This window comes from Somniosus microcephalus, chromosome 3, assembly GCF_052327205.1.
Source record: "Somniosus microcephalus isolate GS21.2 chromosome 3, FLI_Smic_1.0, whole genome shotgun sequence".
Classification (NCBI taxonomy): domain Eukaryota; kingdom Metazoa; phylum Chordata; class Chondrichthyes; order Squaliformes; family Somniosidae; genus Somniosus; species Somniosus microcephalus.
Genome location: NC_140989.1, coordinates 110,031,027 through 110,051,496, shown reverse-complemented (window position 1 = coordinate 110,051,496; position 20,470 = coordinate 110,031,027). Strand labels below are relative to the sequence as shown.

At 48.1% G+C, this 20,470-nt stretch overlaps 1 protein-coding gene across 4 annotated transcripts in view; it reads left to right on the top strand.

Annotated features, from left to right (window-relative positions):
* The window catches only part of LOC147121259 (ribosomal protein S6 kinase alpha-2), an 823,768-nt gene that overhangs the window by 728,757 nt on the left and 74,541 nt on the right, over positions 1–20,470 (top strand). For 3 of the 4 annotated variants that reach the window (XM_085981473.1, XM_085981470.1, XM_085981474.1), the window contains 2 exons: positions 4,227–4,357; positions 13,782–13,907. In XM_085981473.1, coding sequence (XP_085837599.1) covers positions 4,227–4,357; positions 13,782–13,907 — 257 coding nt within the window. The remainder of the gene's footprint in view (positions 1–4,226; positions 4,358–13,781; positions 13,908–20,470) is intronic. The other variant, XM_085981472.1, reaches the window with a different exon arrangement.

Sequence of the window (20,470 nt, the reverse complement as noted above, 5' to 3'; positions counted from 1 at the left end):
TCGATCTGGGCATAGTTATGCTCAGCTGAGTTCAATGAGCGTGACGCAAAAGCTATCGGCCGCTCCGAGCCATCAGGGAATCTATGCGATAATACCGCTCCCACGCCATAAGGGGATGCATCGCACGCCAGTCTGATTGGCAGTGATGGGTTGTAATGAGCCAACACTTCCTTGGACGTGATCAGGCCTTTGCATTTATGGAAGGCATGTTTACAGTCTTCGCTCCATTTCCAAATTACTCCCGTTTGTAGCAGTGCGTTAAGAGGGTGCAGAACCGTTGACAAGTTCGGTAAAAATTTATGATAGTAATTTATTAATCCCAGGAACGACCTTAATTGTGAGACATTTTCAGGCGCTGGGGCTTTTACGACCGCTTCAATTTTTTCAGGTGACTTATGCAACCCTTCTTCGTTAATGACATGGCCACAATATGATATTTGCTTCTGGAAAAATTCGCACTTGGGGCAATTTGCGCGTAGGCCCCGTTCTCTCAGCCTCATGAGCACCTTCTCCAAATTGGCAAGGTGCTCGTTGTCGTTTTCTCCTGTTACAAGGATGTCGTCCAGGTAGCATTGAGTCCCCGGAATCCCTTGCAGGACTTGCTCCATAGCTCTTTGCCAGATAGCTGGAGCTGATGCTACTCCGAAAACCAGTCGATTGTACTGGTACAGGCCTTTGTGTGTGTTTATCGTGAGATACTTTTTAGAGGCCTCCTCAACCTCCATCTGTAGATATGCCTGTGCCAAGTCAATTTTGGTGAAACGTTTCCCTCCGGATAGTGAGGCGAAAATATCTTCTATCCTCGGAAGAGGATACTGTACCATGTGAAGAACCGGGTTTACAGTAACCTTGAAGTCCCCACAGATGGGAATTTTTCTCTGTTCTTCAGATTTATCATTATTCAACGTTTTCTTCATGACCGGGACGATGGGTGTTGCCCACTCGCTCCAATCTACCTTGGATAACACACCTGCTTTTTCCAAATTCTCCAGCTCTGCCTCGACTGCTGGACGAATTGTGTATGGCACCGGCCTTGCCTTAAAAAACTGGGGAATTGCCGCATCTTCCACTTTTATTGAGGCGGTGGCGCCTTTCAGGGTTCCTAGTTCCTGTTGAAACACTTCTTTGGCGTTAGCCAAGAGTTCTTTTAATCGTCCAGGTATGACGTCATCATCATTTTTTTTCTTACTGGTCACCGTCAGTGCCTGAATGGAGTGCCAGTCTAAACGTATCTTTCTGATCCATTCACGTCCCAATAATGGTGGACCACCATCTTGCAGAACGTATAAATACAACTTCTGTATTTCCTTGCCGTTGTATACAACAGGCACCCTTATTTTCCCTCTGGGGTATACTTTCTGCCCCGTATATGTCTTCAAGATAATGGATGTGTCTTTCAAAGGTATATGCGGAAATAGCCGCTCGTAATCCCGTCGACTTATGACGGTCAGAGCTGATCCTGTATCTAGCTCCATTTTAACTGGGGACCCCGCTATTGTGAGGGTAACCCAAATGGTCTGGTAATCTTCTTTGGCAATTACATTATGTAATTTGAGACAGCTTTGTCGCTTGTTTCCGGAGTTGCTATCGCTCTTCTGGTCTTCGGTGCTGCTGTCCGTCATCATTTGTACCTTCCTGCACTTTTCCTTATTGACCTTTTTACTGTCAGCGGATTTTTTTCCAGATCTGCATACACGTGCAATGTGTCCCATCTTTCCGCATTGCCTGCATGCTTTGTCCTTGAACCAGCTGTCCCTCTGGTCATGGGTGGATCTGCCGCAGCGATAACATCTCTCGAAACCCCGTGTCATTTCATGGGTGCCGAAGTCCTGTGGCTTTTGCTGTATCTCTGCAGCTCCTCTTGCTGCTGCTTCGTATGATACGGCCACACTGAAAACCTTGTCCAGTGTCAAATCTTTCTCAGAAAGTAGTCTTTTCTGTGTTCCTTCGCTTAGGAGACCGCAGACGAATTTGTCTCGTAGAGAATCTGCCAGTCCTGCCCCAAATTAGCAGTGCTTTGACAGCTTTCGTAATTCGGTGAGGTAATCAGCGTTACTTTCATTCTTGTGCTGATTCCTCCTGAAGAATTTGAATCGTTCCGCTATCAGCAGCGGTGTTGGGTTTAAGTGCTCCTGTAGGGTATCAACAATCTCCTTAAAATTCTTGCCCATTGGTTTGGCTGGAGTGATCAATTTTCGTAACAGCCCGTATGTCCTTGCGCCCATCAGATTTAGAAGTACCGAAGCCTTTTTATCATCCGCTACTTCATTCGCCTTGCAATATACCTCGACTCTTTCCACATATGTGGTCCAATCCTCTATATCACTATCGAAAGCAGTAATATTGCCAGTCTTAGGCATCCTGAAAATCAAAAATGGCGCCTCCCGCGCTTTTCCTTCTTCCCTACCGAGTCAAGATGGCGCCTCCCGCGCTTTCCCGCCACTGCCGCTGCTGCCAACGCTGTTCTCCGCGGTATTTCTATTTAAAAAAAAAAAAAAAAAAAAATTATTTACACATATATTTTAAACAGTTTCTCCGTCACTTGGAGAATCGTTCCCGTCGGACCCTCTGGGACTTTCCCCTCCCTCTGCTCGGTCCGAACGCCGACCTGCTTTGCAGCGCCGGCCGTCTCCTGAGTGCTCCACCCTCTGTGTCTGTTTGCTTCTGCTTTCCGACTCGCTGCCCGGCCCCGCTGCAGAGCCACCCGATCGAGCCCCAGCCCGCCGCCCAGGAAGGATCAGTGCACTACCTGCCACCAGCCCGTTTAGCTGGTGAAACCACAGGTTTTTTTTTCTTCGACCTTCGTCTGAGGAATCGATCTCCTTGAGGTGCTGCCAAATTGCAGGTAAGTTCGTTTCTAACTCGTCGCCACTGTTGAATCCGTGTGTTAATGAAGACACGGAATGCAGGAGTTGATTTAACAAGTGTTTACTGAACAAAGTCTGGAGGTGAACTAACTATACAAGACGCTATACAGGCTTATATACCCGAGTGGTCACTACCGGTACTACAGTACACAGGGGCTTCAAAAAACATAGTTCCTCTTAAAGGTACATACACTACAATTTATGTGTTATAAAGCAGTAAAACATTGAGGGGTTTAAACATCATAAACTGTGAGACTGCTGTATAGAAGCTGTGATATTGACCATTAAAGTAAATCCCAATATCACTCTCTGCCTCATCACATTGTACAAAATCACTACCAGCATAGTCAAGAGTCAGTCACAGAAACCTGCTGACTGTGACTCTTTGCCGGTTTGAAATAGGAAGACTTATTGCCGACAGTAAAACGTTCCAGAGTTTGCTTCAAGACAGTAACAAATCTCAGGGTTCAATGAATTTGAATAACTGCTTGAGCCTTGACTGTGTAGGTTTGCAGCATAACCTCTCGACACGCTACAGCCTTGTAATTTCAATCATTTCTTACTGTGTTCGCTGGTAACCAAATTCTTTTTTTCTAGTGGCTTCTGGTGGGACTGTCGGGACTGGTATTATTAAATAGCAGGGTCTGTAATCAGATCAAATGATTTAACAAGCTATGATGCTGGCATTTATATTGTATTTGGTTTCCCAAATGGATGTCAGATTCAGCAAAATGACCATGCAGATCCAACATCGCTTTCGAATACAAGATGAATTGTAAGAACAGGTGGTGCATCAGTGGTTAGAAACTATTTCAGCAGCAAAACAAAGGTCACCACACAAATTCACTATCGGTGAACATTTGGTTACTAAAATATACCATGGTTTGCACAATCCTTTGGTTCTTACTACATCAATGACTGAAAACATGAAGACTAATCCCCTTTTGTCCTTGAGGAATGTGATAAGTAATCAAATTGTTCTCAATCCAAATTACATTGTGTGCAAAGAGTAATTAGACTATATTTGAATCAAGATGTCCTGGATCTGGAGGATTATGATGTTGGGATCCCAGCAGAAAGCAAGGTCCTGGAAACAGAAATGTATGTAATAAACTGATTAGTATTTGTCACAAGATATTATGAAAGTATGTCTTTTTAAAAGTCTGAGCCCTCTGTTGTCAATTTGCATTTGAAATGTTTATAATCAGTCTGAAACTCGTGCAAGCTTACTCCATGGCTGTAATATTGATCTTTATTAGTCTCCTGCTGAACTGCACATCACAAGGCCTCACCCAAAAGAACCTTACTTTTTGTTCTGTACCAACTGCCCCATTTGATCTCATGATTTTCTCTTTGCAGATTCACCTGGTGTGCCTCCAAGTGCCAATGCACACCAGCTTTTCCGAGGTTTCAGTTTTGTCGCCACCAACCTTGGCCAAGACCAGACACAGCCTGATTCTCGACAGCTGATTGACCATTCAATTGTGCAGGTCAGACAGTTCTTAAGATCCTAACACTAAAAACACTAGAGCTACTTAAAGGGGAATTCATTCTCTGATGCTATCACAACATTTTCAGTTGGCAGAATGCGCCACGTGATGTTTATAGAAATGTTAACAGATCAGTAACAGAGGCAAAGTGTTGTAGATGCTAGAACTTTTACAGTGCATGCTGGTTGCAATTGGTTTGACCCTGTTCTTTCCTAAGGTTATATGTGTAAACAAATTCTGTAGATGCAGACCGAATGCAACAGTCCCAGAACATTCTTAAATCAGTATGAGTATTTAACTATTACGTGCCCCTGCTTATTGTATACAGTAAAGTACTAAACATGCATGTAAATGAAGAGTATCATTTATCTTTGGAAACCTCAACCAAAGGTACACCCAAACATTGCCAAATGAAAAGGTGAGAAGCAGCCATCTTTAAACATAAACCAAAATAAAAATTACAAAATTTGTATTTTCAAAACTTCACTCATTTTTTTAAATCACAAAATTAATCGGGAAACTATTCGACATGCAATGAAACCGGACCCTGCCTTTACAGTGGCAGCATCTTCAATAATAACTTAAATGTTAACAGTTAAACGGTTCAGTAAAAAAATACTGACATAAAATCTTTGCTATGATTGGTTGCAATGGTTTTCTAAATATTTAATAGTGCAAAAATGAAGGACATAGGATTACATAGGATATACAGCACAGAAACAGGCCATTCGGCCCAAGCAGTCCATGCTGGCGTTTATGCTCCACTCGAATCTCCTCCCGTCTTTCCTCATCTAACTCTATCAGCATAACCCTCTGTTCCCTTCTCCCTCATATGCTTATCTAACCTCCCTTTAAATGCATCTATACTACAGGAAACTTTCTGGTATCCGGCACTGACAGGACCGAGCTGGTGCCGTCAGATCAAAATTGCCGTATAAACCAGCTCTAATGTTGAAACATACAGAGCTTTTCAGCTCCGTGTGAATCAACAAACCCTGTTGCTTAGCAACAGCTTCAAAACAGTCGGCTGCAGCTGCAAGTGTCTCTAGCTGAAGCTGTTGCTTAGCTACAGACCTTGCAGAGCCTGACTGGGGGAAAAAAAAGCAACGAGAAGTAAAAAAACTTATAGAAAACGGCTCCTGAATTTTGCCGGTAGATAGAGCTTTCTGGACTTTTAACCTCCGGTTAAACGAAAGTTTCCTGTATTTGCTTCAACCACTCCCTGTGGTAACAAGTTCCAAACTCTCACCACTCTCTGGGTAAAGAAGTTTCTTCTGAATTCCCTATTTGATTTCTTGGTGACTGTCTTATATTGATGGCCTCTAGTTTTGCTCTTCCCCACAATTGGAAACAGTCTCCAAGAGCTGGATTTTACCAGCCCTGAGGAGGCGGGTTTGGAGGCGGGACTGCCAGGAAAATGGCAGAAACTGGGAGCGGGTACCGACCCCGCTCCCAACCTGCCTCCATGCCATCTTCCTGGGAGGCGGCTCCCCAAGTCGCGCAGGGAATCGTCTCCTCAAGGCGGGAAGGGGATTAGAGCCAATTAACTGCCTGTTAATAGGTAGTTAACAGGCAGTTTTGAGGCTTTTCCCCATTTTACACCTGGAATTGCGGGCTTCCCAACGGCTGCGAACCTCGCCAGGGTCAGCGAGGCGAGCAGTGGGTCTACGGGGGTGAGAGGGGTCGAAATATCCGCTGTAGAGGTGAGTGATGGGTGCAAGTGTGAACAGGTAAGTATGAGAGGTGAGTGTAAAGTGTTGGAAAACGTTTCCTTACATTTGGTTCTTTCTGCAGGCTTCGACCTTTGAGGATCCGGAGGTGCCTCATCTCAGCGGCAGAGATGACAGAATGGCTGCTGCATTCTTAGATGCTGTAGCCATCTGCTTTCTGCTGAGGAGAGAGGTCTTGGTGAGCCTTTGTGCAAGGGCTCACCTTAGAACAGAGATTGTCAGTGTTTGACAGCTTCTCAAAGACATCAAATGCAGACAATTCATCTGTCAAAATTTTTTTGACAGATGAAGTGTCCTATGCTGACATCATCTGCCACCGGCTTTCCCTTAATTGGCCGGTAAGCTCGCAGGCCAATCAAGGGAAAATAGCGTGGGTTGGTCAGACATCGCTGGGGGCGGGACTGAAACCCGGAAACCAGAAGTCCCGCCTCCAGCATGTCTCCATTGACAAAATCCAGCCCTCTGTGTCTATTCTATCAAAACCTTTCATAATTTTAAAGACCTCTATTAGGTCACCCCTCAGCCTTCTCCTTTCAAGAGAAGAGACCCAGCCTGTTCATCCTTTCCTGATAGGTATAACCATGCATTTCTGCTATCATCCTTGTAAATCTTCTCTGCACCCTCTCCAGTGATTCTATATCCTTTTTATAATATGGTGACCAGAACTGTATACAGTACTCCAAGTGTGGTCTAATCAAGGTTCGATACAAGTTTAGCATAACTTCTCTACTTTTCAATTCTATCCCTCTAGAAATAAACTCATATAAACACTTTAAAGGTAATTTTTTAAATATGTTGTACAGTGAAATCCTTTACTAGTGAAATCTTGTTTGTTAGAATTCCCATTAAATGGAGCTGGAGGGTTAAATAGATAGAACATCTATTGTTGACAGTTTGATAAACTAGATAAAGCACAAAGCTCACACTCAAGTTATATTAAGCAATCGCTTTTGTAGTGTATGTACCCGTCTATCTTTAAGGGAACTATTGAATGTAACCGTTCACCTTTAAGGGAACTACTTCAGGTGTGGCACTATTTGTTTGGCTTCTGTATACTGTAATACCGATAGTGACCACACCAGTATATAAGTGTTGTGCCAGGAGTTATTGGGCAGATTCGCCCGGACCTTCGAATAGTAAAGACCTGTTTTGTTTATTACTTCTGAAGTCTGTGTGTTTATTAACTGCACAACCCACAGACTTTACAGTGGCGATGAGTCCGATTGTACCCTGCGGCAAGATTACCAAAGCAAGAAGAGCGTCGAAGAGAGGCAACCGCCCTCGTCGTGCTGCTGGAAGAAAACACGAGGCTGCAGCAGGAGAAAGGTGGAAGACTTTAGCAACAAAAGCTTCCATTGGCAACAGGCACTGACTACCCTTCTACCACGGTGCGGAGTGAGCCGATCAGCAGGGAACAAGGCGGCCGAAGAGACTGTGAGTAGGGGAAGGTGTAGAAGTATCCGGAGGATAAGGGCAGAGCACTCGACCTCGGTCGAGGGGGAGCTGTGCCGGCCAAAAGTCGGGTCCAACGGCGTCGGGTGACAGCCGGACCGCGATCGGCGGGAAAAATCTGGGCAGCGACCGCAGCCACGAAGCGCTGAGCCTGCGAGTAGGCGCGGGAAGAGAAACCCAGCCGCAGCCGGGGAGGGAAACACCGGTCTGCGAGAGGGCTGGGGAGGCGAACGGGAACCGTGCGGGTGAGAGCCGGGTGCGGAGAGAGAGACTGCGAGGAGCCAGTCCAGCGGCTGAGCTGTTCTCCACCAACGGGGTACTCAGAGCCGGCAAAACCGAACGTGCGGGAGTGGGTGAGAGACACAGCCGAAAACGGGGTGAGAGACTGCGCGAGAGCCAGTCCAGCGGCTGAACTGTTCTCCACCAACGGGGTACCCAGGGCCGGTAGCACCGAACGTGCGGGTGAGAGAGCGACAGAGCCGGGTACGGAGAGAGAGACTGCGCGAGAGCCAGTCCAGCGGCTGAACTGTCCTCCGTTAACGGGGTGTACCCAGCGCTGGTAGAGCCGTGCGGGCGGGAGGAAAGGACATAGCCGAGCCTGTCCGCTGTGGGGGAAGCGTACCCCTTCCACCGGGAAGAAACGCGGGAAGCCGCCATTAGGCGGAGAAGACGCCAGAAGCGGGAAACCGCCATTGAAGTGGGCGGGGCGAGAAAGGAAGAGCGGGAAACCGCCATTTTCGCGGGAAAACTGCCATCTTAGAAACAAACAAATAAATAAGAATACTTAAAGAAATACTGGTGCTGCTCCCAAGGGAAGAGAAATGCCTAAGCGAGGGAATATTAACGACTTTAATTCGGAAATAGAAGACTGGGCCACGTACGTGGAACGCATAGAGATCTATTGCGAAGCCAACAAAATAGAGGAAGACGACAAGGCGATAACATTGCTAAACTCGATGGGGGCAAAAACATACGGGCTCTTGAAGCATCTAATAGCACCAAATAAATCAGCGGATCAGACCTTCGAAGAGATTGTGGCTGTGCTGAAGGACCATTTGAACCCCACACCGCTGATGCTGGCTGAACGATTCAAATTCTACGCAAGAATGCAGAAGAAAGACGAAAGCAATGCGGAATACTTGGTCGAACTGCGTAGGCTAGCGAAATACTGCCAGTTCGGAGGGAATCTGACAGAAGCGCTGCGGGACAAGTTCGTATGCGGATTGTCCAAAGAAGGGACGCAGAAGCGACTACTGGAAGAGAACGACCTCACACTGGACAGGGCTGTCCTTATAGCTGCATCGCACGAAGCCGCAGCGAAAGGAACGGCGGAAATGCAACTAAAGGCGGCGGCACTCGGGGTGGACCAAATTACTTCAAGCACAACAAAATGCTACCGTTGTGGGAAGACAACGCATGACCAGAATCAATGCTGGTTTAAGAACCAAGAGTGTAGGAAATGTGGCAAACTGGGTCACATCGCGAAGGTATGCCGGTCCGGGAAAAAGACCAATAATCAAAGGAAGCCACCACAAGAAAAGTACAACAAGGTACACAAGGTGGCTGAGAAGAGTTCAGACGAACAGAATTCAGACTCAGACCCAAACAACCAGGAGCTGGGTAGGCTGAGAATCCACAATGTGGGTAAAGAAACGGATCTACAGGCCATCTGGGTCATACTAAAAATAGCTGGAGTCCAAGTAAGAATGGAGCTGGACACTGGATCAGCTCTATCAGTCATCAACCGAAGGGACTACCACTGGCTATTCTCTCACATACCTTTAAGAAATACCAAGTTCGTATTACAGACATACACGGGGCATAATGTATACCCCGTGGGGAAAATAAGAGTCAAGGTGAGAGATAGGGGTAAAGAACACCCAAGAATGAACTTGTACGTATTACCTGAGGGAGGACCACCACTTCTAGGACGGGAGTGGATTAAGAAAATAGACATGGAATGGCATTACCTAAAAGCCATAATGAGGGAGGACTCGGTGCAAGCTATTAGCTCAGATTCTGAAATGGATGATGATAAGACCAAGTCGAATATGGAAGACAAGGCTAAAAGGGACTTGCCGACGATGGGAAAGAAAACGAAGACATGCAGAAGGACTTATGGTACCAAGAAGAATAAAGCTGCAGAGCAGAACTCCAGGTTGACAGAGAATTCTGAGCCTGTTCAAGCAAAGGATTCATCCATGACGGAAGAACACCGAGCTCGGACGCAAACTTATGTCAAAGTACGACAACAATTAGAACAGTTGAGTGACCGTCTCGTACAAGAGATGAAAAATATGGAAAGGTTCTGGGACACCGAATGGGAGAACCTGGAAAGACTACAGAGACAGCTAGCTCAAGCAGAGAGCGACCATAGAGCCATCGTGGTCAAATACCAATCACATTCCCCTGATGCTGTTCAGGAACTAGAATATTTACAGAATGAACCAAAGGAAGAGGAATCTTCAGGGAGCCAGGATTTTATTCCAGTTCTTCTCTACGACTCCTTACAAGCAGAGTGTGAGAAGTTGAAAGAACAGTATGAACAGGCCCAGGCTACAATTCTGGAGGGGGTTAACTCGGCAGCCTCCGAAAAGCTAGTTTCAGTAGAAGCATATGAACAACTAAAGGTTGAACATGAGCAAGAAGTCCAAAGGCTGCAGGAAATTCTTGATGAGCTCAAGGCCAAGACAGACTCATCGGTAGGAGCTCCATCCATAGATGAGAAATTAGAGGTGAAAATCATGGCAGAGCATGAAAGACAGGATGTCCAAGAACTTATAAAAACATTGAAGGACACCCAAGACAAATATGAGGCGGCAATGACCGAGGTTCAACAACTTGAAGAACAGATTCAACTGGGGATCCTTTCAGTGGAAGAACAGGACACTGTAAGAATGGTCCCTGAACATGAACTAGAGAGCATCAGGGCGCAACTTTTCCGAGCGCTGAAAGCCAAAGTTCAAGAGGAACGTAAGGTGGAAGTATTGGAGAAAGAGGTGGAGGAAATGGAGAAGACTCTGATCCACCGTGTTCCCAGGGAAGAGTTAACGGTCAGCCAACTCCTTCATATGCTGAAGGACAAGACTCTGCAAGGGGAACAATCTGAACACGAGCTTCAATCTTCAGGGGGAACGAGTTCGGAGCTCTCAAAAGTCACGGAGATAGCTGAGGTGGCAACACAAATTTTACAAGGATGCCAAAAGTACGTTGAATCACGTCAAGGTGAACAGAAGAATGTGGAAACCGTTACTTCAGTAGAAGGGTTAAATAGCCTGATAACGCAATTACCGATGGAAAGGAAGGTATTGAACTCACAAATGAGGTCCGTCGTGAAGGAATGGCAGATAACCCAGGAAGAGCGGGATGAATATGAATGCATGAAGAAGGCTTTTCAAGAAAAATGTTTAGGGAAGGAACCACCGTCAGCTAACGTCCAGACGGGTGAGGAGGAAGAAGAAGTCTCTCTCGCTGGCCTAACTCAGGACGAACCCGAATATTACCATGACCTGTTGAGTGACACTGAATATTACGAGGATGTGGTCTGCCCAGCTTGTGATGAAAACTCTCAAAGTGCTGAAATCTGGAGGAAGCACTTAAGGTCTAAGGAACATAGAGAGTTGGTGGCGCTACAGCTGGCAGCCGAGAAAGGAGCTCCGAGAGTTTCAAAAAGGCAGAAAAGAAAAAGAAGAAGCAGAAGATAATAACTGTCTAAAATATTAGCACTTCTACCATTCCAGGCGGGACATTACGAAAGGAGCTAAATTAGTTGAAAAACTGGAAAATGTCAAGACAGCCAGTTGGTTGTAAAAGTCCGCACTGCTGGTTCAACAGGACGAAGGTTCAAGCTGTTACGTCAAGAAAAGGGCTATGGAGGAGTCACGCTAGCCAGGTAATCCGGCTACACCAAAGAAATGTTGTTCGGAACGAGTCAAGATCAGAGACTGAATCTATGAACTGTTTCCGCAGAGACTGAACCTGTGAACTGTTTCCACCGAGATTATATTTGTAAATTGTTTTATATGACATTGACTCCACCGAGATTATATCTGTAATTTGTTTTATAGGAAGTTGAAGATATGTATGTTTAATGGGGACTCTGTAAGTAATAAGCTAAAAAGGGAGGATTGTAGTGTATGTACCCGTCTATCTTTAAGGGAACTATTGAATGTAACCGTTCACCTTTAAGGGAACTACTTTAGGTGTGGCACTATTTGTTTGGCTTCTGTATACTGTAATACCGATAGTGACCACACCAGTATATAAGTGTTGTGCCAGGAGTTATTGGGCAGATTCGCCCGGACCTTCGAATAGTAAAGACCTGTTTTGTTTGTTACTTCTGAAGTCTGTGTATTTATTAACTGCACAACCCACAGACTTTACAGCTTTATCTTAAAATCACTGCCTTTAGCATTGATCCCTCTTTACATTGATCCAGAGGCTCTCTAATTCAAAGCAGTTACTACATTTTTCTGTTTCTTCAGATTGAGAAGCTAACTTGAACCTGACAGCATCTTTGCAAAAAAAATCATGATCCTGTTAGTGTTTCCCATAGCTAAACTGAAAATAACACTTTTTAAAGGTGGAATCAGTTATTCATGCCCAGATTGACCCTTTAAGACACTGAAGTTCCATTGATCTGTGAGACACAATAAGGTGCTCCCTAAACACAAGTATTTAGATCTTTACTGTAATTGGACAATATTTTTACTATCGGGCTGAAGTAGGAATTCACCTTTTCACAATAGCCAGATTTGACCATATCCAAGTTCACTCTGTGTTCTCGTGCATCATATCATCAGAATACACTTCATTAGTATTTTGGTAAGGTTTCCTTTTTGATTAAAAGAGGATGAAAGTCTAAGGAGAATATCTGTAATTTAAAGCGCTCCCCATTCAATTCTGTTTGATGAATATAGTTACAGCAATATCTGCAATATGTGGTATCTCATACAAATATCAAGTGTGTCACAGAGACCTGCCATTAGGCATCTCCTTTCCTCTTCAGGCACACTGTAACATAAAAGCAAAATACTGCAGATGCTGGAAATCTGAAATGAATGCAGAAAATGCTGGCAATACACAGCAGGTCAGGCAGCATCTGTGGAGAGAGAAACAGAGTTAACGTTTCAGGTCGATGACCTTACATCACTTCTGATGAAAGGTCATCGACCTGAAACGTTAACTCTGTTTCTCTCTCCACAGATGCTGCCTGAGCTGCTGAGTATTTCCAGCATTTTCTGTATTTATTACACCGTAACGTAAGTTGTGAGGAAATGCTGCATGTGTTCCTGAGTGGCTTCAGTCACTTCTAGTTACTTTAAGTTTCATTTAAAAAGCATTCAAATCACCTAGAACATCATTGTGCCAATAACTATTCTATTTTATTCAACTTTAACTCTTTCAATCCAACATGGGACTCCTAGGTTCTAACTCCTAGATCTAACTGTATGAGTCGCTCAGTAAAATAAGTACTGCCATTGTAACGTTTAATAAAATAACAAGTAAATTAATTGCGCCTGTCCAGTGTCAGGTGGTTCTCTTTTCAGGCTTGTCCCTCTCTTGGCGTGAAAATGCCTCTGGTCACAGTTTCAAATGAGTAAAAGGCAAATTTAGGCCTGATATCAGGAAGTTCTTCTCATGAAACGTGATCAATACATGGAATGGACTTCCAGATAGAATATTGGAGGTGAAAACTGGAATCATTTAACAATTGGACGCTGCATTATAGGGATTTTATAGTCTTTCTGGATGGATATTTTGAAATGGGCTAAATGGCCTTCCCCATCAGAAATGATCCTGTGATCTTTTGATTCTCCCTGGTATTTTTTTCTGAAGGCCTTTAAAGTAATGAATTCACTCATTGGGACCTAGGTGCTGATATCCATGAGGGTTCTCCCAACCCCTCTCCATAACTTTGGTGGGAGATTAGCAGAGCCCACAGAAAAATGACATAAAGGGCCATTTTCAGCCATTGTTTGAATGGCCTATTGGAACTCTGGAGCTGCAGTCATCAGCAGATTTTAAGGGACAGTGTCACCATACAACTTTACCCACATTTGTACAAAGATAAGGACACAATGGAAAGTCATTGTGGGGATAATTATACTGTATCTGCTACTACAGATTTATTAATTTAAATTAAAAACTAAGATAAAATATGAAGCTTTTTCTTGAATATCATTCTGGATACTATCAATGCTTTGATTATTTTCCACTTTTCACTCGCAATTCTGTTCCAGCAGTTACATGGAAACAGTATTCATTTCACAGACGGCTATGAGTTGAAAGAGGACATTGGTGTTGGGTCGTACTCAGTATGCAAGCGATGTGTTCACAAAGTCACATCTGTGGATTATGCTGTAAAGGTAAGCGTTCATCTGTTGGTGCAGGAAACTATAGGCCAGTTAGCTTAACAGCTGTCATTGGGAAAATGCTGGAATCCATTATAGTAGTAACAGTAAGTAGCAGTACATTTAGGAAATCATAATACAATCAAGCAGAGTCAACATGGTTTTATGAAAGGGAAATCGTGGTTTGACAAATTTACTAGAGTTCTTTGAGGATGTAACGAGCAGGGTGGATAAAGAGGAACCAGTAGATGTAGTTTATTTAGATTTCCAGAAGGCATTCATTAAGGTTGCCACATAAAAGGTTACTGCACAAGATAAGGGGCCCACAGTGTTTGGGGGTAATTAGAAGGACAAGGGCAGCAGGCGCATGGGAACACTACCACCTCCAAGTTCCCCTCCAAGTCACACACCATCCTGACTTAGAAGTATATCGCCGATCCTTTATCATCGCTGGGACAAAATCCTGGAACTCCCTACTTAACAGCAGTGTGGGAATACCTTCACCACACGGACTGCAGCAATTCAAGAAGGCGGCTCACCTTCTCAAGGGCAATTAGGGATGTGCAATAAATGCTGGCCTTGCCAGCGACGCCCACATCCCATAGACGAATAAAAAAATATATAATGGCCCAGAAATTCAGGTCGGGGGCTTCCCCGCGGGTGCAAGCCCCCGACCTGCACTTACCTTGCGCGCCGGCCGTTGAGCTGTAGGGCCCCGTGGAATTCCGATCCGGGGCCTGGTCCAGCTGCCCAGCGCGCAGTGCTTGCATATCCCAGGGGCACAGTTAGTTCGATGCATCCCCTGGGATCACATGGGCCATGGGCAGCTAATCGGAGCAGGGAATACTCCATTCATAAGTCTGACAGGAAGTGCTGTCAAGACTTATAAATACTACGGCCCCCAAAATAGCACTAAACCTTCAAATACATTTTTTAAAAACATCACATTTTTAAAATATATATATATATATAAAAGAGTTTGTCTGTCTGTTTGTCTGTCTGTTTGTTCTGTTTGTCTGTCTGTCTGGCTATACAATCAAAAGTTATAGAGCGTACCTACACATATGTTATATCAAAAGAAAGCTTATCATTAGGGGAGTCTAATGGGCATATTTACTTTTTGGTCAGACAAAAATTGTTCGGACAGTATACAAAAAAGTTTCAAAAAACGGCAACATTCTGCTCATTAGCGTTGAGTTACGTGATGGTTGACCAATCGTACAGGGGATTAACCTGATGGTTGACCAATCGGTGCATCACGGGGGGCATTTCATTGCGTGTGTGGGCGCGCCTAATCCTGCTGAGGTGAGTGGCCGCCATCTTGATTCCTAACTATTGATTTATTTTTCCCACTTTCTGTGTGTTTATTTTTCCCACTTTCTGTGTGTACCCCATTAGGTTCTTTTGTGCAGTTGTCTTCTTAGCTATGAGGTGCTTAAAAACCTGAACTTTAATATTTAGGAATCTCTCTTTATTGTAGTGGATGCGTGGAGCTGCGGCCTAGCAGCGCAGGAAGCCTGGGCCTCGAGTTCAGCAGATTCCTGGCGCGCCCGGAACCTGTCGAACCTGCTGAAGGCTGTTCATTTCCGCGACCACGTCACCGTATTCGCCTCGGCCAACGGCATCGGGGTGACGGCTGAGGCCGCCAAAAGCGTCCAGGGGAATGTGTTCATCCAGGTACCGAGGCCCGGGACCCGGGGCGGAAAGCTGACCAGGTCACCATCTTCGCCTCAGCCAACGGCATCAGGGTGACGGCCGAGGCCGCCAAAAATGTCCAGGGGAATGCGTTCATCCAGGTGCCGAGGCCCGGGCCCCGGGGCGGAAAGAGGGATTGGAGCGGGGGGGATGAGGGCTCGGGGAGGAGAGAGGGGGGAGGGGAGAGAGTAAGAGGGAGGGGGAAGAGGGAGGGGGGTAGGAGGTGGAGGGGGGAAGAGGGACAAGGGGGGGGAAGAGGGAGAAGGGGGGAAGAGGCAGCAGTGGGAGGGGGGAAGAGGTAGGAGGGGGAGGGGGGAAGAGGGAGGAGGGGGAGGGGGGAAGGGGGAGGAGGGGAGAGGAGAGGGGGAGGGAGGCAGAGGACAGGGGGAGGGAGGGTGAGGAGAGGGGCAGGGAGGGAGAGGAGAGGGGAGGGAGGGAGAGAGAGTAAAGCAGGGTGAGACACCGGGAGCGAGAGAGAGAGGGTGAGGGAGGGAAAGAGTGAGGGGGTGGGAGAGGGAGGGAGAGCTTGCCTTCTTCCTTCCTTCCTTCGCAGGGGTCCATCGGGCCAGGCCTGAGGCGCTCCTTCCCCGCCTCTCTCTCCAGGCTAATCCCGAACTAAATCCAGCAGTCTCTCTCTCTCTCTCTTCCCCCCCCATCTCTCTCTTCTCCCCCTAGTCTCTCTCTCTCTCTCTCTCTCTTCCCCCCCGTCTCTCTCTTCTCCCCCCCCCGGCTCTCTCTCCTCTCCCCCCCAGTCTCTCTCTCTCTCACTCCCCCGTCTCTCTCTCTCTCTTGCCCCCCAGTCTCTCTCTCTCTCTTCCCTCCGTCTCTCTCTCTCTTTCGCTTCCCCCCAGTCTCTCTCTCTTCCACCAGTCTCTCTTTCTCTCTCTTCCCCCCAGTCTCTCTCTCTTTCTCTCTCTTCCCCCCAGTCTCTCTCTCTTTCTCTCTCTTCCCCCCAGTCGCTCTCTCCCCCCCAGTCTCTCTCTTCTCCCCCCAGTCTCTCTCTCTCTCTCTTCCAACAACAACATGCCCTCAAAAAACCCTCGGCACCGCCGGGCACTCCAGCTAGTAAACTATAAATTACATGAAATAACTATTTTAAAACAATAATTTAAATTTTTGAAAAAAATAATTTTATATTCTAACGGGGCTACAAATAAACTTACCTTGCTTTAAAGTATTTAAAAATAAACCTGTGGAAAAAATGTTTTAATTTTAATTAATTCACCACTTATCTTGGAGAAAGCAGGCCTTACGCCTACTTTTTATATTTCTAAATTCTGCAGGCTTACGTTCCCGGAGAAGCCTGTAAAAAAAAACTAAGTTTGATGCGCACACGCAGCCTCCCCCACGCATGCGTTCCACCTCTGAACCCCTTCATTCAGAGGAACGGAAGTGCTAGTTTCCCACGCATGCGCAGTGCATGCAGGAAACCGGCACTTCCATCGGGCCTATGGGTGAGTACCCCGTGCGTACTCATCCGTGGAGACCCGAATTTCTGGGCCAATATATATATTAGCATGGATAGAGGATTGGCTAACTAACAGAAAACAGAGAGTCGGGATAAATGGGTCATTTTCAGATTGGCAAACTGTAACTAGAGGGTGCCACAGGGATCAGCTGGGGCCTCAACTATTTACAACCTATATTAATGACTTGAATGAAGGGACCGAGTGTACTGTTGCCAAGATAGGTGGGAAAGCAAGTTGTGAGGAGGACACAAAGGCCTCGAAATTCAGTTGGTTGCGCCAGCAGTTAGCGCCTAAAGAAAAGTGAATGTCGGGCGCTATGCGTGTTGCGGCCGGGCGCAGCGCAGTTTGCGCCTCGCCCCAAATTAAGTTGGCCGTTAGCGCCGGTGCAAAGTTTAGCGCCCACCCGGATGCGCGCGCAGAAAATGACGTCACATCCTCGTGCAACGCCCTTTGGCCGCCCCGATTCCAAACTTCAGTCGGACCGCCCCATTGTGCGGCTGGCGGCCGGAGCGTTTGAAAAAGGGAACGCAACACAGCCAGCGCAGGCCCTGGGGGGCGCAAATTAAAGGGGACGTACCCTCCAGTATAAAGGCCAGCCATTTTGCAGCAAACAATCTTGTGCAACGCATTTCTGGACACACAACAAGGAGGATAGCTAACTGGTTTCAAGCAGCAACAGCTCAGGTATTTTTGGACTCAGGCCAGAGCGCTGCAAGTGGCCTTTTGGAAATTTGACTGTTTGCCAGGATTTGATGGGGGTTGCATGGGGTGCCAACGCGGAGCTGCAGCGCCATGTCCGTAGGGCTCGCAGACTCATTGTGAGAGGGGCAGCCCTGGCTAGAGGCAGAGGGGGCAACAGGCGTCGGCCACGTAGGCCTTACCCAGTCAGGCTATACCGCCAGCAGCGCTCCTACCTCAACATGACTGGCGCGCGATGTGTTAGAAGGCTCCGATTCCGAAAGGAGGTGGTTGCAGAGATCTGCCACCTGCTTCGCAGAGATCTGCGTCCAAAGCTCAGGTGCAGGACGTCTCTGTCGGTGGAAGTGAAGGTGACGGTGGCATTGAACTTCTATGCCACCGGCTCCTTCCAATCCGCTGCTGGGGACATAGCTAACATCTCCCAGTACGGTGCGCATCGCTGCATCTGCCAGGTGACCGAAGCACTGTTCAGAAGGAGACGCCAATTCATCTCCTTCCCCATGGCCCTGGAGAGCCAGCATCAGCGCGCATTGGGATTTGCAAGACTCGCGGCCTTCCCCTTGGTGCAGGGCGCCATTGACTGTACGCATGTGGCTTTGCGGGCCCCTCTGGAGCATGGCGAGCAGTTTCGCAACAGGAAGGGCTACCATTCTCTGAATGTGCAGCTGGTGTGTGACCACAAGCAGCGCATCATGGCTGTCAATGCAAGCTTTCCAGGCAGCAGCCACGATGCGTTTATCCTGCGGCAGAGTACTGTGCATGACATGTTCGAGGCACAGCCTCCCCCAAGAGGATGGCTACTCGGGGACAAAGGCTATCCTTTGTGTACCTGGCTCATGACCCCGCTCCGCGCGCCCAGGACCGCTGCTGAAGAGGCATACAACGAGAGCCATCAAACCACCCGCAACATCATCGAGCAAACTATTGGGGTCCTCAAGCTGCGGTTCCGCTGCCTTGATCGCTCCGGAGGATCTCTGCAGTATTCGCCGGACCGGGTCTCCCAATTTGTGGTAGTTTGCTGCATGCTACACAACCTGGCTATCCGCAGGACTCAGGCACTGCCACCTGACGTTGGACCAGCACCTCAGGAGGAGGAGCAGGAGGAGCAGGAGGAGGAGGAGGAGGAGCAGGAGTACGTTCCCAGGAGGGAGCGACCAGGGCCAAGGGCCGCGCGACGCCACCTTATTACACGTTACTTCTAAGCCCCCTGTCAGGGAATGCCTTGTGGCCATGAGAGAAGATGAATGCAGCCGCTCCGCAAGCCCTCAGCCGGCGAAGCCAACAAACACTAACAAGAACAACCATGGAGACTCTATGAATAAAGATAATTATTTATTACACAAAAATGAAAACCCCTTCCCACATGAATCCCCAAAAACAATCAACGGGCCCCACAAAAAGCCCAACAAACGACTCACTCCCACAAACTGGGGAGGAGTAACTCCACATTTGTACAAACCTGGCCTCAACCTCGGCCTTAACGCAAAAAATAAGCCCACGAACCAAACAACCATGGGCAAAAGAAAGATGGCCACCGCCATATAAAACGAAAGCTGGCCACACCCTCTACTGAGTGGCCCGCGAGGGCGAGACCTTGTCCAGCCTTTTGCCTCCCCTGCCTGGCCTGCTGCTCCTTCGCAAGCTCTGCCCAGTGGCTGCTGCGAGGCTGGGGGAAGGCGCCTGAGGCTCAGATGTCCTTCCGCCGGATGCCCTTGGGGGGTGGCCTACACGGCCTTTGGGCCTCGAGGGGCCGGCTGCTGAGTGGCGCACCTGAGCCTGGCCAACATCAGCTCCAGCCGCTTGCCCTTGACGCCCCAGTGGGGGAGTGGCGGCGATGGATGGTGCAATGTGGGCAAGCTGGCGTCTGGGATGCGCTGGCTGGTGCTGTGGCGCGCTGGCACTCGGCCGGGCCCGCACTGCAGGATCCGCACCAATCAGTCGAGGGGCGGCTCGCTGGGATGCTGCAGCGCGGCGGGTGCCCTGGCGATGCCTGCCTGAGACAGCGCGTGTGGCAGCAGTGAGTGCCCCTGTTGTCCTGGTGTGCGCCCGCATCACACCTGCCAGGGACTTGACGGCATCAGTGAGCATGCGGCCACTCGCAGCAGTTGATGCCCCGAACTCGCGCACACTGGCCGCCAGCGACTCGATGGCCTCAGGCATGCGCCCCACCACGCGCATGAGCTCCGTGTGGCGCCGGTCCGAATCCTCGGCCATCTTGTCCAGCTTCCGCGCCTCCTCCGAGGTGAAGGTGTCCGGACTGGAGTCGGGACTCTCCCGCTGGGGAGCAGGGGACCGAACTAGGGGAACCTTGCCACATTGGTGGCGGCGAGTGTCCCGATCAACTGCACTCCCCTCTGATCCTTCCCCCCTTTGGGGGGAAGGCCGCGGCCCACGCGCAGGGCTCCTGGGTGGCTGGACGCCACTGGTCCCAGCAGCTGCAATCCCCTGCGACAGTTGGTCCAGGCACTCGTCCAGTGAGGACGTGTCAATCATTTCGTCCTCTCCTGCGGGACCTGAGTGTTCCTCTGATGGTCCGGCTTGCTCTTGCTCCTCCTCCTCCTCCTCCTCCTCCTCCTGCTCGGAGGGGCTGTCACTGGCAGCTTCAGGGACCTGGTCGTCACCAGCTGAAAGCAGGAATGCACAAGAGTAGCTTCAGAGTGAGGAGACGGCGTCAGCGAGGGAGTCAGGACTGGTGGCATTCAGCGCATTGGTGGG